At 47.4% G+C, this 13,497-nt stretch overlaps 1 protein-coding gene across 4 annotated transcripts in view; it reads left to right on the forward strand.

The window, feature by feature from the left end:
• OBSCN (obscurin, cytoskeletal calmodulin and titin-interacting RhoGEF) overlaps positions 1 to 13,497 on the forward strand; it is a 270,890-nt gene that overhangs the window by 12,363 nt on the left and 245,030 nt on the right. For all 4 annotated transcript variants that reach the window (XR_012644111.1, XM_074985301.1, XM_074985298.1 and 1 more), the window contains exon 2: positions 4,630 to 5,770. Coding sequence is in view for 3 of the 4 variants with exons in the window: in XM_074985301.1 (XP_074841402.1) it covers positions 4,639 to 5,770 (1,132 nt within the window). In the remaining variant the exon portion in view is untranslated. The remainder of the gene's footprint in view (positions 1 to 4,629; positions 5,771 to 13,497) is intronic.

Below are 13,497 nucleotides of genomic sequence, written 5' to 3' on the forward strand. Positions count from 1 at the left end.
GCCCTTGACAACGCAATGGCAACCAATGACTTGTGTAGCACCCTCTACACATAAGCATATGTGCATTATTATTTATTTGTATTCACATAGTAATTAGGGGCCCTTATCCAAGCCCAGTGCTTGGGGCTGTACAGACATAGGACAAACACACAGTCCCTTTCCCAAAGAGTAGGTAATCAAACTGCTTTTTACAAAAATTGCATTTTGGTGACTGATTAAATATCAAATATTATAATTCTAACTAATGATAGAATTGAAAAATCTGCACTGATTAACCCTGAAGTGGAGTATTCTGTCCAGTGCTGGGCTCCACAATTTAGGAAAAATGTGGAGAAATGGAAGAGGGTCCAGAGAAGAGCAACTAAAATGATTAAAGGTCTAGAAAATACGACCTATGAGAGAAGATTGAAAGAAATGAGTTTATTTAGTTTGGGAAAGAGAAGAGTGAGAGGGAACATGATATTGGCTTTCAAGTACCTAAAAGGTGTTGGAAGGAGGAGGGAGAAAAGTAGGAAAATAAAACAAGAAGCAATGGGCTTAAACTGCAGCAAGGGAGGTTTAGGTTGGACATTAGGAAATATTTTCTAACTGTCAGGGTGGTCAAACACTGGAGTAAATTGCCTGGGGAGGTTGTGGAATCTCCATCCCTGGAGATACTGAAGAGCAGGTTACACAGACATCTGTCAGGGGTCGGGTAGAGACGCTAGATGGTGCTTGGTCCTGCTGTGAGTGCAGGGGACTGGATGTGATCACCCCTTGAGGTCCCTTCCAGTTCTAGAGTTCTGTGATTCTGCAGATTTCAGCTTTCGCTGTCCTGTGCCCAAAACACCTTTGAACGATTTAAATCAACATTTAGCTCTTTCAGGAAAGAACTGCCATCTCTTGCAAAATACTGTATCTAGCACACAAAGTTAGCTTTGGGACAGAAATAATTAATGGGAACATTGGCTTGGAGCCCCAGGACCCTTTGAATAGCAGGGTCCCAGGGCTACCGTCCTTTTCGGCCCCAACCCTCCTGCCAGTCGGGAGGGCTTGACCGATTTTCAGGCCTTGAATGCCTCCACTCCCGACAGAAAGCAGCCCTTTCCAACCCAACAGCGCATGCTGTGCCCTGGATACCTGCCTGAGTCACTGGAGCAGACATCATCCATTTGCACAAGTGAAGATTCCTGCACAAACATACAGGCCAGTCTGAGACATGGTCCTTTATGTGTACTTTAGCCAAGCAGTGTTTTGTTTTATGATGCCCTGCATTTCTCACTGACTCAGGAGGGAAATGTAAGTAGGTTTCTAACACGAGTATAAAACGGACTCATGTGTCCGGGGAAGTAGCTTTAGGGTTTGCATCTTTGTTTGGCTGCAGCTAATGGGGTCGTTCTGCAGACAGGAGCTGGTAAAACATTTGGTCCAGCAGAAAGCAGCAACTATGGTGGGTCAGGAAATGCACTTTTTTTCCCGTATGAAATATGTCAGTGCAAATGTTTTCATAGAAAATTTTTGGCAACATTTCTTTGTTCCAAAATGGAAAGGTGAATGCACTTAATTATGTTGCATTTTAAAATGTTTGTTTACTTATTTGGCATTGGGAGTGGCAACACGGACACGTTTCACTTTAAAACTGAAAACCTTCCATTTTTGGTGGCCAAATATTTGAAAAAATCAATGGGGGGTTGTGATGAAATCCTGAAAATTTTCAGCAGAAAAGAATATTTTTAATCCCAAAAGTTTGTGTTTTGTCAAAAAACCATTTGCTGCCAGACAGAAAGTTTTCAATGAACTTGAACAGTGGCACATTGCAGGAATGAAGAGAAAATAGTATCTTATTATGAACAGTATTATCATTGTCATGTTTGTGTGTGAAAGGAAGAGGACGTAAATTGTTTGCTCTAGGTGGTCTTACAAGGCCTTCCCAGAGTCTGAAAGATAGCTTTATTGTTTCCCCATTCATTAATAATAATAATAGTAAGTACATTAGTACAATTACTGGACATGTGAATGCACATTTATTTATCTAATGATTTCCTAACACTTTACCAATGTTTAATTGCTTCTGGGAGCCAGGTGTTTTGTTCTCTAACTTGGAAACAGATACACTTGATTTGTTTTTCTTTTCCAGCACCGTTATAGTACAGTGGTGCTAGCTGCTGTACAAACACAGCAGGAACGTGATGATTTTAGAATCCTCATGATTAAGGCGGACAAACAGTAGAAGGAGAAACCGAGGCATGGAATACCAAAGCGACTTGCCCAAGGTCATGCGTGGAACCCATGAGTCCTGATTCCTTGCTCAGAAAGTTTTGCTGATTTTGGAACTGATGTCAGCATTGAAATATGAGTCAGAGGAGAGAGGGCGGGGGTGGGGAGAAAGCAGCTGTACAAATGGTGAATCATTCTCTGGAAACTAATGCTGCTTTTTGGTCCTCCTGATTACCAATGTGCGGGGGGTGTGGGGGGGAGAGGGAGACCCTGAGAGCCTTTGTCATTGGGTGATTTGGTGGGAGGGTTGGTGGCCAACATGCAGCAGGATTACAGAGGATATTTCTGTCCTGTCGGCTGCCTAATGTTTCCTTTCGGCATTACGGAGATGAGCAGCCCACTGTGCCAGTCACTGAACTGCCTTGGGTGGGAATCTGGAGGTAAAAAAATCCAGGACATAGACAGATTGGTGATGATCACTAGTCAAGAGCTTCAAACAGAGCTTCATGAGGACTGGCATCCCCTGCAGGGAAGGGCTATTTGGCATGACAAGACAGAGTCAGTCAATATAGACGCATATTGAATTGAGATCTGCAGCCATCATGTGCTTAAAACCATGGTAGGATGTCCCCTCCAGAATCCCACAGCTAGCAAGCGTGCTCTCTATACCCTGTGCTAATCCAGGGCCCACTCTTGCACTCAGTGGCAATTTGCTATCGCTGCCCGTTAGATAGCTCAGTAGCCCTCCCCACGTAGGCAAGCCAGGTGGATGAAGGAGGCTCCTTCGCTCTTTCCCACTTAGGAAGAAAAGACCCCACCCCAGAAGCAGAGAAACGGCTGGCCAGGAATCTGTGCCAGGGCTGGCAAAGGAAAGTGAGGGGACTCTTGGGGGACACACATCTTGGGGACCCAACAGGGAAGTTCAGATGAGTTAATATCTGTAACATTGCTCTGCAGAGGTGTACATGTGAATATTACCCCATAATGACCCATGCTTCTGCTAACTGCTTTTACCTTTCTCAAGGCAGGACAGTGTCAGAATTGTCCTGACCCTTAGTTGCAAGCAGGACTTAAATTAGTTTCCCTTTGCTGGTCTGTCTTTGAACAGCTGGGAGCGACTGTACAGCAATAGCAAGCATTCCGGGCCACGCCAAGCAGGCAGGCACCGAATGAGAAATCTTTCCCAGAGCTTTAAGCCAAAGCTTTATGAGCAACCTGACGTTCATTTGGATTCAAATGTACAGTCACCTTGGAAAATGCACAGCCTGTTACTTTGCATTTTCTATAGGCAGTGCAGGTGGCTGCCATTCACTACCTATTCTTAGAGAGGAATTACTCAGAGTTAAATAGTTGCCTTAAATAGCAAGAGAAGAATGAAGAGGATGTCACCAATAACACACCAGACTGGCATGGTGGTCCTTCCAAACTCTGTCCCCTGCTGGGGGGAATGTCCTCAGGCCATTCGTAGTAGGTAGACTTGGCGTTCTGTACTGCGACCCACAGAGGACAAGACCAGTGGATGGGAGAAGGAGTGTAAAAGGGAGGAAGAGTAAAGCAGAGGGACGGGGTGGGATGAAAAGAGAGGTAGAAGGGGAAAGGGTAAGGAAAAGGGAGATGGAAAACCAGCTGAGAGATGAAGCAAAGACAGATGTAAAGGTGGATGTGAAGAGAAGAAAGTTTGGGGAGAGGTGTTTTGGCTGTCAGATTCCCACTGTTCTTGGGTAAAACAAAACAAAAGAGTGCACAAATTAAAACCCATTAGTGCTGCTTTGTTTTGCTAGTGCATAGAGTCTAAGGCCGGAAGGGACCATCATCTAGGCCTGTGTTTCTGAAGCTTCCAGAGACCATGGAACACCAAACCGTAATATTTTCTTTATGTGGAATAGCTATGAAAATTTTCTTCAACAAATTGTTGGCAGACCGAAAAAGAGCAAACAGCAACATACACAGTAAAACAAAGTGGAGTAATTCAATCAGGCACCATAGCAATGAAGAAGTAACATCCTAACTGGTTTTCATATATACATGAGGCACAAGTCGTTGCTCGTTTCTATGCAGCCGTGGCACACCAGCAAGTTGTTCATGGAACAGCAGGGTTCTGTGTAACGTCGTTTAAGAAACACTGCCCTAAGCTCACCACCAGCTCAGGCCCTTTTATTTCGTCCCATGATTCTTTCAGTGGTAGGAATCACTTGTCCTCTCACGTACGTATCTATGTTCCTGAACTAAGGAACTGTCTGTAAAAGATCAGTAACAATCCTGAAGCGGGCTGACCGATAATGTGAAATTGGTGGTGGAAATGCTGTAAAGTGTTAGCTGTTGCTCATTTTGTTGCATCACATGGTAAGTCTATTGGCATCCCTGCAAGATGAAGCAAACATTTCATTCACCCACATGTATATCAGCTTTCTCTTGGTCCTTCTGTTTTCCTAGGAAACCAAGATGGATTACAGTTCCTTCAGTGGAGCCCCAAGGTTCCTGACTCGACCCAAGGCCTTCATGGTGTCGGTGGGGAAGGATGCCACCCTCAGCTGCCAGATTGTGGGAAATCCCATCCCGGTGGTGAGCTGGGAAAAAGATAAACTCCCCATCCAGTCGGGGGGAAGGTTTAAAATGGTGGAAGACGGCGATCTGTATCGGCTAACCATTTATGACCTGACCTTCGAAGACAGCGGCCAGTATATCTGCAGGGCCAAGAACACCATAGGGGAAGCTTTCACTGCGGTCAGTATCAAAGTTGGGGAGGAGACAACGGTGATGGAATCGGCCCCTTACTTCATCCAGAAACCCTCCTCCATCAGAGTGACCCTGGGAGATGACGTTACGTTCAAATGTAAAGTCCAGGGCAGCTCACCCCTCTCTGTGAACTGGGCAAAAGACGGGAGACACGTGGGGAGTGGTTCTGACTCCAAACGCTTCCGGGTGGAATCCTTCGGGGAGTCAAATGCTCTCAAGATCCAGTGTGCTCAGTTGGAGGACAGTGGGACATACCTCTGTCGGGCGGAGAACCCCATTGGCTCTGCCAGTGCCACTGCCACCCTGGTGGTGGATGCACATGGTTCTTACAATCCAAGCAGCAGCTGTCTAGATGCAGGCTATGGCAAAACTGCTTCTTTGCTGTCTCACTTGCAGAAGAGGCGTGAGGAAATCAGGAAAATGGACATGTCCACGCTGACTGCCCCCGATCCCATGGCTGCCTCAACGTACTCAGCCACAGAGGGGCTGTCTGGTATTGGCCTCAGCCTTTCTCGGGATTACGAGAGGGCTGCCAGCCTCACCGCCAAATCGGCCCGCAACACCACCTTCGGGGTGCTGACACGGACCTTCAACGTGACGGAGGGGAAACATGCCAAGCTGAGCTGCTACGTGACAGGAGAGCCCAAGCCGGAGATCGTGTGGAAGAAGGATGGCGAGGTGATTACAGAGGGGCGCCGGCACATCGTGTATGAGGACGAACAGGAGAACTTTGTGCTGAAGATCCTTTTCTGCAAGCAGGTGGATAACGGGCTCTACACCTGCACCGCCTCCAACCTGGTGGGGCAGACCTACAGCTCTGTGCTGGTCACCGTCGGAGGTGAGTGTGGGTTTACTTATTTTCAGCACACAGAGGGGTCGCTAGGGGTGTCTCCCAGGGGCTGGCACTGGAGCAATCCTATTCAACATGTTCATAAATGATCTGGAGAAAGAGGTAAACAGTGAGATGGCAAAATTTGCTGATGACACTAAACTGCTCAAGATAGTTAAGTCCAGAGAAGATTGTGAAGAGCCTCAAAAGGATCTCACCAAACTAGGTGACTGGGCAACAAAATGGCAGGTAGATTTTAATGTTGATAAAGGCAAAGTAATGCACATTGGAAAACGTAATCCCAACTATGCATATAGCATGACAGGAGCTAAATTAGCTGTTACCACTCAAGAGAGAGATCTTGGAGTCATCGTGGAGAGTTCTCCAGATCATATACTTAATGTATGCAGAAGTCAAAAACACAGATGAAGTGTTAGAAATCACTAAGAAAGAGATAGAGAATGAGACAGAGTATATCTTAATGCCACTATATAAATCCATGGTACACCCACATTTTGAATACTGCATGTAGATGTGGTCACCTTATCTCAGAAATGATATCTCAGCATTGGAAAAAGTTCAGAAAAGGGCAAAAAAATGATTAGGGGTTTGGAATAGCTGCCATAATAGGAGAGATTAATAAAACTGGGACTTTTCAGCTTAGAGAAGAGACAACTAAAGAGGGATATGAGAGAGGTCTATAAAATTGTGACTGCTGTGGAAAAAGTGAATTGAAAAAGAGTTATTTACTCCTATCTGCAACACAAGTGTAACACATCACCAAATTAAATTAATAGGTAGTATATATAAAAAAATCAAAAGAAAGTATTTCTTCATGCGGTGCATGGTTAACCTGTGGAACTCCTTGCTAGAGGATGTTGTGAAGTCCAAGGTTCAAGAAAGAGCTAGATAAATTCCTAGAGGATAGGTACATCAGTGGCTATCAGTTAGGATGGGGAGGAATGGTGTCCCTAGCCTCTGTTTTTCAGAAGCTGAGAATGGGCAACAGGGGAGGGATCACTTGATGATCCCCTGTTCTGTTCACTCCCTCTGGACACTTGGCATTGGCCCCTGTCAGAAGCGAGGGTACTGGGCTGCACGGACCATTGGTCTGACCCAGTAGTTTATGTTCTTATGTTCTCGGCCAGTGGGGCTTGTTCCTACTTCATTTGCAGCCAGGGGACATTTCTACACATGCCACTTTAAATGGCCCAAAATATGCTAATGAGGCGTGGATGTAAATTCCCGGTGCCTCGTTAGCATAAGGTCACATGATCTGGATTCCGGAAGAAGCTCTTCCAGACTCCAAACAACGTGTAGAAGCGCGGTTCCTGGGGGATCTTCTGGAAGGAAGTCCTCCTTCCAGAGGTCCCTTCTTCCTGAAAATTTTCAGGAAGAAGGGACCACTGGAAGGAGTACTTCCTTCCGGAAGATCCCCCACAGGCTGCGCTTCTACACACTGTTTTGGAGTCCGGAAGAGCTTCTTCCAGGCTCCAAATCATGTGACCTTATGCTAATGAGGTGCTGGGAATTTACATCCGCACCTCATTAGCATATTTTGGGCTGTTTATTAGCATGCCACTTTTGGAGAAAATGGCATGTGTAGAAACAGCCAGGGTGTGAATAACAGGGGAATGTGGTTCAGTGCCAAGAAAACTGAACTAGTAAGGTCTCTAGTTCTTTAGTCCATTTGGTTTATCCAAGTTTCTCATGCAACTGTTTTCAAACTACTTTAAAGAGAATTCCTTCTATTCACGCTTTCCCCTCAGACTTGCTGCAGCAGTCTATCCCGAATGCTCCACAGCACTGGCTTCCTCCGGGGTTTCCTGTCTCAGTGGAAATGTCTGCAAGAAGCCGTGCTCCCTCCAGGTCTCTCACTATTGCCTTCTAGTCTTGCCCCTTTTCCCAGAATGCTCTGCTGCAGGGTCTACAATTCTCACATGCCCTTGGAACTACCATCCCAGAATGCCTCTGTTCTGCGCAGAAGCCAGGAATAGGGCAGAGCAGCACCTGAGACCTCCTTTAAAAGACCAGCTAACCTTACTGACAGCCTTTCCACTGACTTCAGTAGAAATAGAATGAGCTTCTGGTAAAGGTTTGAAAAATACTCAATAAATTTCTCACTCACTCTTATCAGTTTTGAATTTTAAACAGTTCTCCCAGCACGCAAAATTTCAGAGTAACCCTTTTGCACTCTAACATGCCCCGGTGAAAAACAAATTTGCATATGAAAATTTTACTTTGTATTTTTTTAGTGTAAAAATAATAATTTCATTAAAAATGATTTCTGGCTGACGAAATGGACCTGAAACAATGTAACAGAGTTCCACACTGAATTACAAGACAGTTTTTCAGCACACTGTCACTCCAGCATCTTTAATTAATAAAGGAGAGTTTTAGGATCAGCATTAGCATTCTAATGCAAGTGCATTTGGTTAATCAGCATTTGAAAAGATACTGTACGCAGCATCACCAACCTGAAGTATTCAAAAATCATGAATGAGGCTCCAAAAATAACGAGGGTTTTTTTTAAATTGTTGGGTTTTTTTTTTAATTTGCTCACTGTGGGATTTTTAATTTTCATTGTTCCTGTTTTCAAGTGTTTCTCTGCAGCCACAAAGGCTAGAAACAGCAACGAAGGGTCCTGTGGCACCTTATAGACTAACAGAAAAGTTTTGAGCATGAGCTTTCGTGAGCACAGACTCACTTCATCAGAGTATCTGTTGTTCTCTGCTATTACAGATCCAGACTAACACGACTACCCCTCCGATACTTGACACCATGAAAGGCTAGAAAAGTACTTATTTTAAAAAGTGAAAGCTGAGGGAGGCTAATGGAATCCCTGATTGCAGGAGTTGGGGCCTTCCAGGAAAACACCAAGTATAACAAGACACACACAAATAACACAAAAATTGGAAGCAAAATACATTGGCTTGAAATGAGGCTGAAACAGGCTTTTGTGTCATCTACCCAATGTCCTTCAATAGCCCCAATCTATTTTGTAGCCTCTGGTTTTTACCTGACTTTAGTCTCCCCCACCCACTTGGCTTAGGGCGTAGGCTCACAGTTAGCGCATTTCCTGTCAGGAGAAAATCCAGGGACTCGCCTCCAGAGTCCATTGCTGCTGCCCCATGTGAGGCCTATTCCTGCTCTCAGAGCTCAACGGCATTCACATGAAGAGAAGAGGCCCTGCTACTAGGAGGGGCTAAGGGACGTCTGGAAGGCACAGAATATCTTTGATGCCTTTCTTTTGCAGTGAGGCCACTCTCCAGGATTTGGCCAGCACCTCACAGAATGGGACTCGGAGCTGGCCATTGGGTAGGGGCTCAGATTGGGGATGCCAGGAACATCCCTGCCTGGGGTACCCATCCCACAGGTCAGGTAGATGCCACTGCACCCGAAGGCAGGGCTGGCTCACACTAGAACGTGATGCAGCGGATCACACAAGAGCAGCCCGCTGTTCACATGCATGGCGTGCTCGCCACATCCTCCACAGCGGCTTCGTTGGGAAGTGCCTCCTCCCTCAAGGACTGGGCCAGAAGCCAGTCCGCTCAGCTGTGCTGGACACTGGAGCTGGCAGCTGGGGAAGCACGCTTCGGTTTGAGAGCTGTCCGACGGACAGCCTCCATCACGGTCTTGTCAACAGGGGTCCTCATAAATGACAGGGCCGTGTCACTGGGTGCAGGACTTGGCACAGGCCTGTTGACAGGAGGACAGAGGGGGCAGTTGACCTGGGGGGACAGTAGCCCGGCATATCAAAGAGGCCCTGAGCTCTGAGGGACTCTGTGTGTGTGTGTGTGTGTGTGTGCGCGCGCGTGGAGGGGACCAGTCCTGACTGCCCTTAGCCCCACCCCGTTTGCCTTTAACCCCACCAAGGGATGAGGAGCCCTCGGCCACCTTGCACCGGTGCCCGCATGGCTTTTGGACAGCACCTGAGAGCCGGGGGTGGGAGGTACACGCCACATTCTGGATGGCGCTGAGTGAGGGCTGTGTCCAGCCCCGCCCCTTCTGGAGTGCAGAGCAGGCCTCACAAACACCATGCTCAGAGGCCCAGTGAAGGGATTGGCCCTGCTGCTTGGAGACAGATTCAGCGGAGGGGCCAAGCCTGAATGGGCCCAGAGGTCCTTTTTCCTCTTCTATCCCCAGAACTAGTCTCTCCCACCCAGAGGTGTGCTGCACACCTGCCCACATTGTACCCATTATGTGGGTGAAACAGCTGACAAACTGAGCATGCCTAGCAGAGTTCCGTTCACTGAAAAACGTACACAAACATTCCATTCGGTTCATTGCCCGTGAGGAGGAAAGCAGGCGACAGGCCTCAAACTCACTATGGGTGTGTCTACAAAGCAAAGTTATTCTGAAGTCACTTTGTGAGCGTCTACGCAACAGCTCATTTTGAATTTGGTAAACCTCATTCTATGAAGAATAAGGCCTATTTCAAAATAGATATTTTGGAATAGGGGCTGCATAGACAGGGAATAGAGCCTATTTTGAAACAAACGATTCCAGAATAGCTTATTCCAAAATAAGGCTGCTGTGGAGGCATAGTATTTTGGATTAGAGCCAGGAGCTCTAATCAGAAATAGGCTCTATTGTGTGGCCACGCTAGTTCAGAATAAGTTTTGCTTATTTCGGGGCTTCCCTGTAATGTGGACACATTATTCTGGAACTGCTTATTTTGGGATAATAACTCCAGAGTAAGTTATTCTGGAACACCTCTGTAGGGTACACATACCCTATTAAGCCACAAGGCAGTGCACTGTTGTCATTTATTTGCAAAATCTCCTAAACCAGGTGCTCCAGGTCACACAGGCTACGTCTACACGTGAAGCCAACATTGAAATAGGCTTATTTCGATGTAGCAACATCGAAATAGGCTATTTCGATGAATAACGTCTACACGTCCTCCAGGGCTGGCAATGTCGATGTTCAACTTCGACGTTGCGCGGCACCACATCGAAATAGGCGCTGCGAGGGTACGTCTACACGCCAAAGTAGCACACATCGAAATAAGGGTGCCAGGCACAGCTGCAGACAGGGTCACAGGGCGGACTCAACAGCAAGCCGCACCCTTAAAGGGCCCCTCCCAGACACAGTTGCACTAAACAACACAAGATCCACAGAGCCGACAACTGGTTGCAGACCCTGTGCCTGCAGCATGGATCCCCAGCTGCCGCAGCAGCAGCCAGAAGCCCTGGGCTAAGGGCTGCTGCCCACGATGACCATAGAGCCCCGCAGGGGCTGGAGAGAGAGCATCTCTCAACCCCCCAGCTGATGGCTGCCTTGGAGGACCCGGCAATTTCGACGTTGCGGGACACGGATCGTCTACACGGTCCCTACTTCGACGTTGAACGTCGAAGTAGGGCGCTATTCCGATCCCCTCATGAGGTTAGCGACTTCGACGTCTCGCCGCCTAACGTCGAAGTTAACTTCGAAATAGCGCCCGACGCGTGTAGCCGCGACGGGCGCTATTTCGAAGTTAGTGCCGCTACTTCAAAGTAGCGTGCACGTGTAGACGCAGCTACAGAGACCCCACGCCTTTCTTGTAACAACTTATTTATTTTTACACAATTTTGCAAATTTCTTCCTCCCCCCTTTTTCTTTTGCAGAATGTTGATGAAATCTCCCCTCCACACACACACTTTTTTGTCTTTTAACTGACCTGAGATGAAAAATTGCTCACACTTTTGAGACCAGTCAGAGAGAGGCTAGCTTTTGCTTTAAAAATAAGAAAAGGAAGACAAGAAATTGGTAGGCAGGTTGGGCTCATTTTTCTGTCCATGCTACTACTACTACTACTTAACTCTTGTACTCTGGGTGGAGCATAGGTAGAGTGACCGTATCTCCCTGTCCCAGATATGCAGCGCAGGGGTGACACCTCCCAGCTCCACCAAGCCCCGGGGTGCTGCGAAGGAGGCAGCAGCCACCGGCCATTCCTGAGCCCCGGGGAAGTGGCAGCCCCCAGCGCTCCCAAAAGTCCTGGAAAGCAGCAGCTGCTGACCCTCCCTGGGAGTCTGGGGAAGCAGCAGCCAACCTGCTACTCCAAGGCTCGGGGAAGTGACCTGATTCTCTCCGGCCAGCAGCTGTGCCTGTGTAACTGGTGGCAGAAAAGGTCAGTCGGGGGAGAGCCCAAATATGGGACAATTAATCCCATTTGATAAATAGGTAGGGATGCCTGTTGGCAACCCAAATATGGGACAATTGGTCACCTTAAATATAGGTCATCTACAGGTCTCCTCCACTTCACTCTGTCTTGGAACAGAACTTCTAGCTGACCCCAGGAGTACCTCAATTGTTGTCCTTCAATCTCAGCAGGCCTTCTCCATGCTGCCTGAGGTCTTCCTCCTTTGAGTTTTCCTTGCAGGTTCCATGTGAGAGCCTGACGGACTCTGCTGGATGATGGTTTTCTGAGAGTGTGGCCAGCCATCCCCGCTTTCGTTTCTTGATTTCAATATCAATCAGTTCTTGTCCTGCTCTGTTCCAAAGCTCCTCGTTAGTGACAAAGTGTTGCCTTTTGATGTGAAGTATGGACCTCAGGCACCTGCTTATGTATGTCTGCACCTTGTGATTTGAAGACTTTGTAGTAAGCCAGGTCTCACATCCATACAAGAGCGCACTCTTCACATTTGTGTTGAAGATCCGTAGTTTCACCTTCACAGATATAATTTGTGATGTCCATGTGGGATGGGAAGTCTTGAATGCAGCTGTTGCTTTCCCAGTCCTGGCGCTGATACCCTTGTCTGTTCCTCCATCTATGCCCATAATACTCCCCAAAGAGGTGAACTGCTCCACGTCTTCCAGTTCATTCCCTCCCAGTGTGATGGTGGTGTTGTTGGACTGGCTGATCCTCATTGTCTTGGTCTTTCCCTTGTTAATGCGCAGACCGGTCATTGTGGCAGTTTTGTTTAGGGTTGTGACCTTTTCTCACATGCTTTCACGTCTGTGTGAAAGAAGATCAACATCGTCAGCAGACTCAATGTCTTCTGTGCCTTGTGTCTCTAATCCACAGGGGGAAAACACATCCAAGTAGTTTTGCACTTTTGCTACAAAAATTTGGCCGTGCTCTACTGTCTGTGTATTTCAGCTGTTTAGTGTTTAGGACTTAGTCCCTTAAGGCCTCATTCCTGCAATATGCCTGAGTGGATCATATGGGAGGGTCCAGGCCTTGTTATTGATTTATCACCAGTATTACTGTGTGGGTTAGGTAAAGATGCCCTTGTGTGGAATTTGCAAAGTGGCATTTTTTTGAGCTTTGGTGCTGCACCAGTAATAGGAGTTAGGAGAGCAAAAGCTAAGTGGTGAGTCTGATGGGGGAACCAAACAGCTTTGTGAAAATCCAACATGTAGGTATCAAGGGCCTGATCCAGCAGAGCCTAGAGCCACTGTGGGTCCTGGGGCAAGGTGGGAGGGGGCCCAGCTCTGCTCCCCCAGAAGGAGTGGGGCCAAAAGTGGCTGGGGTTGGGGCCTAGGGTAGTCGCCCTTAGCACTGCCCAGACCATGTCTCTGCATACCCCCACCCCAGCCACATGGAATAGCACTGCCATGGCACTTCTAAGAGGTATGGAGCGCCACACCCCTTTGCAATGCTGGGACCCCCTTTTGCTGCCCCCGCCATTAGCAGGCCTCACCGGATCCAATGGTCAGTGAAGACCATGGAAGTCTTTCCACTGATGCCAATAAAACCTTGGATCAGGCCCGAAGTGCTCGTGTAATATAAAACATATCTTTGATATGGT

This window comes from Carettochelys insculpta, chromosome 2 (genome assembly GCF_033958435.1).
Source record: "Carettochelys insculpta isolate YL-2023 chromosome 2, ASM3395843v1, whole genome shotgun sequence".
Taxonomy (NCBI): domain Eukaryota; kingdom Metazoa; phylum Chordata; order Testudines; family Carettochelyidae; genus Carettochelys; species Carettochelys insculpta.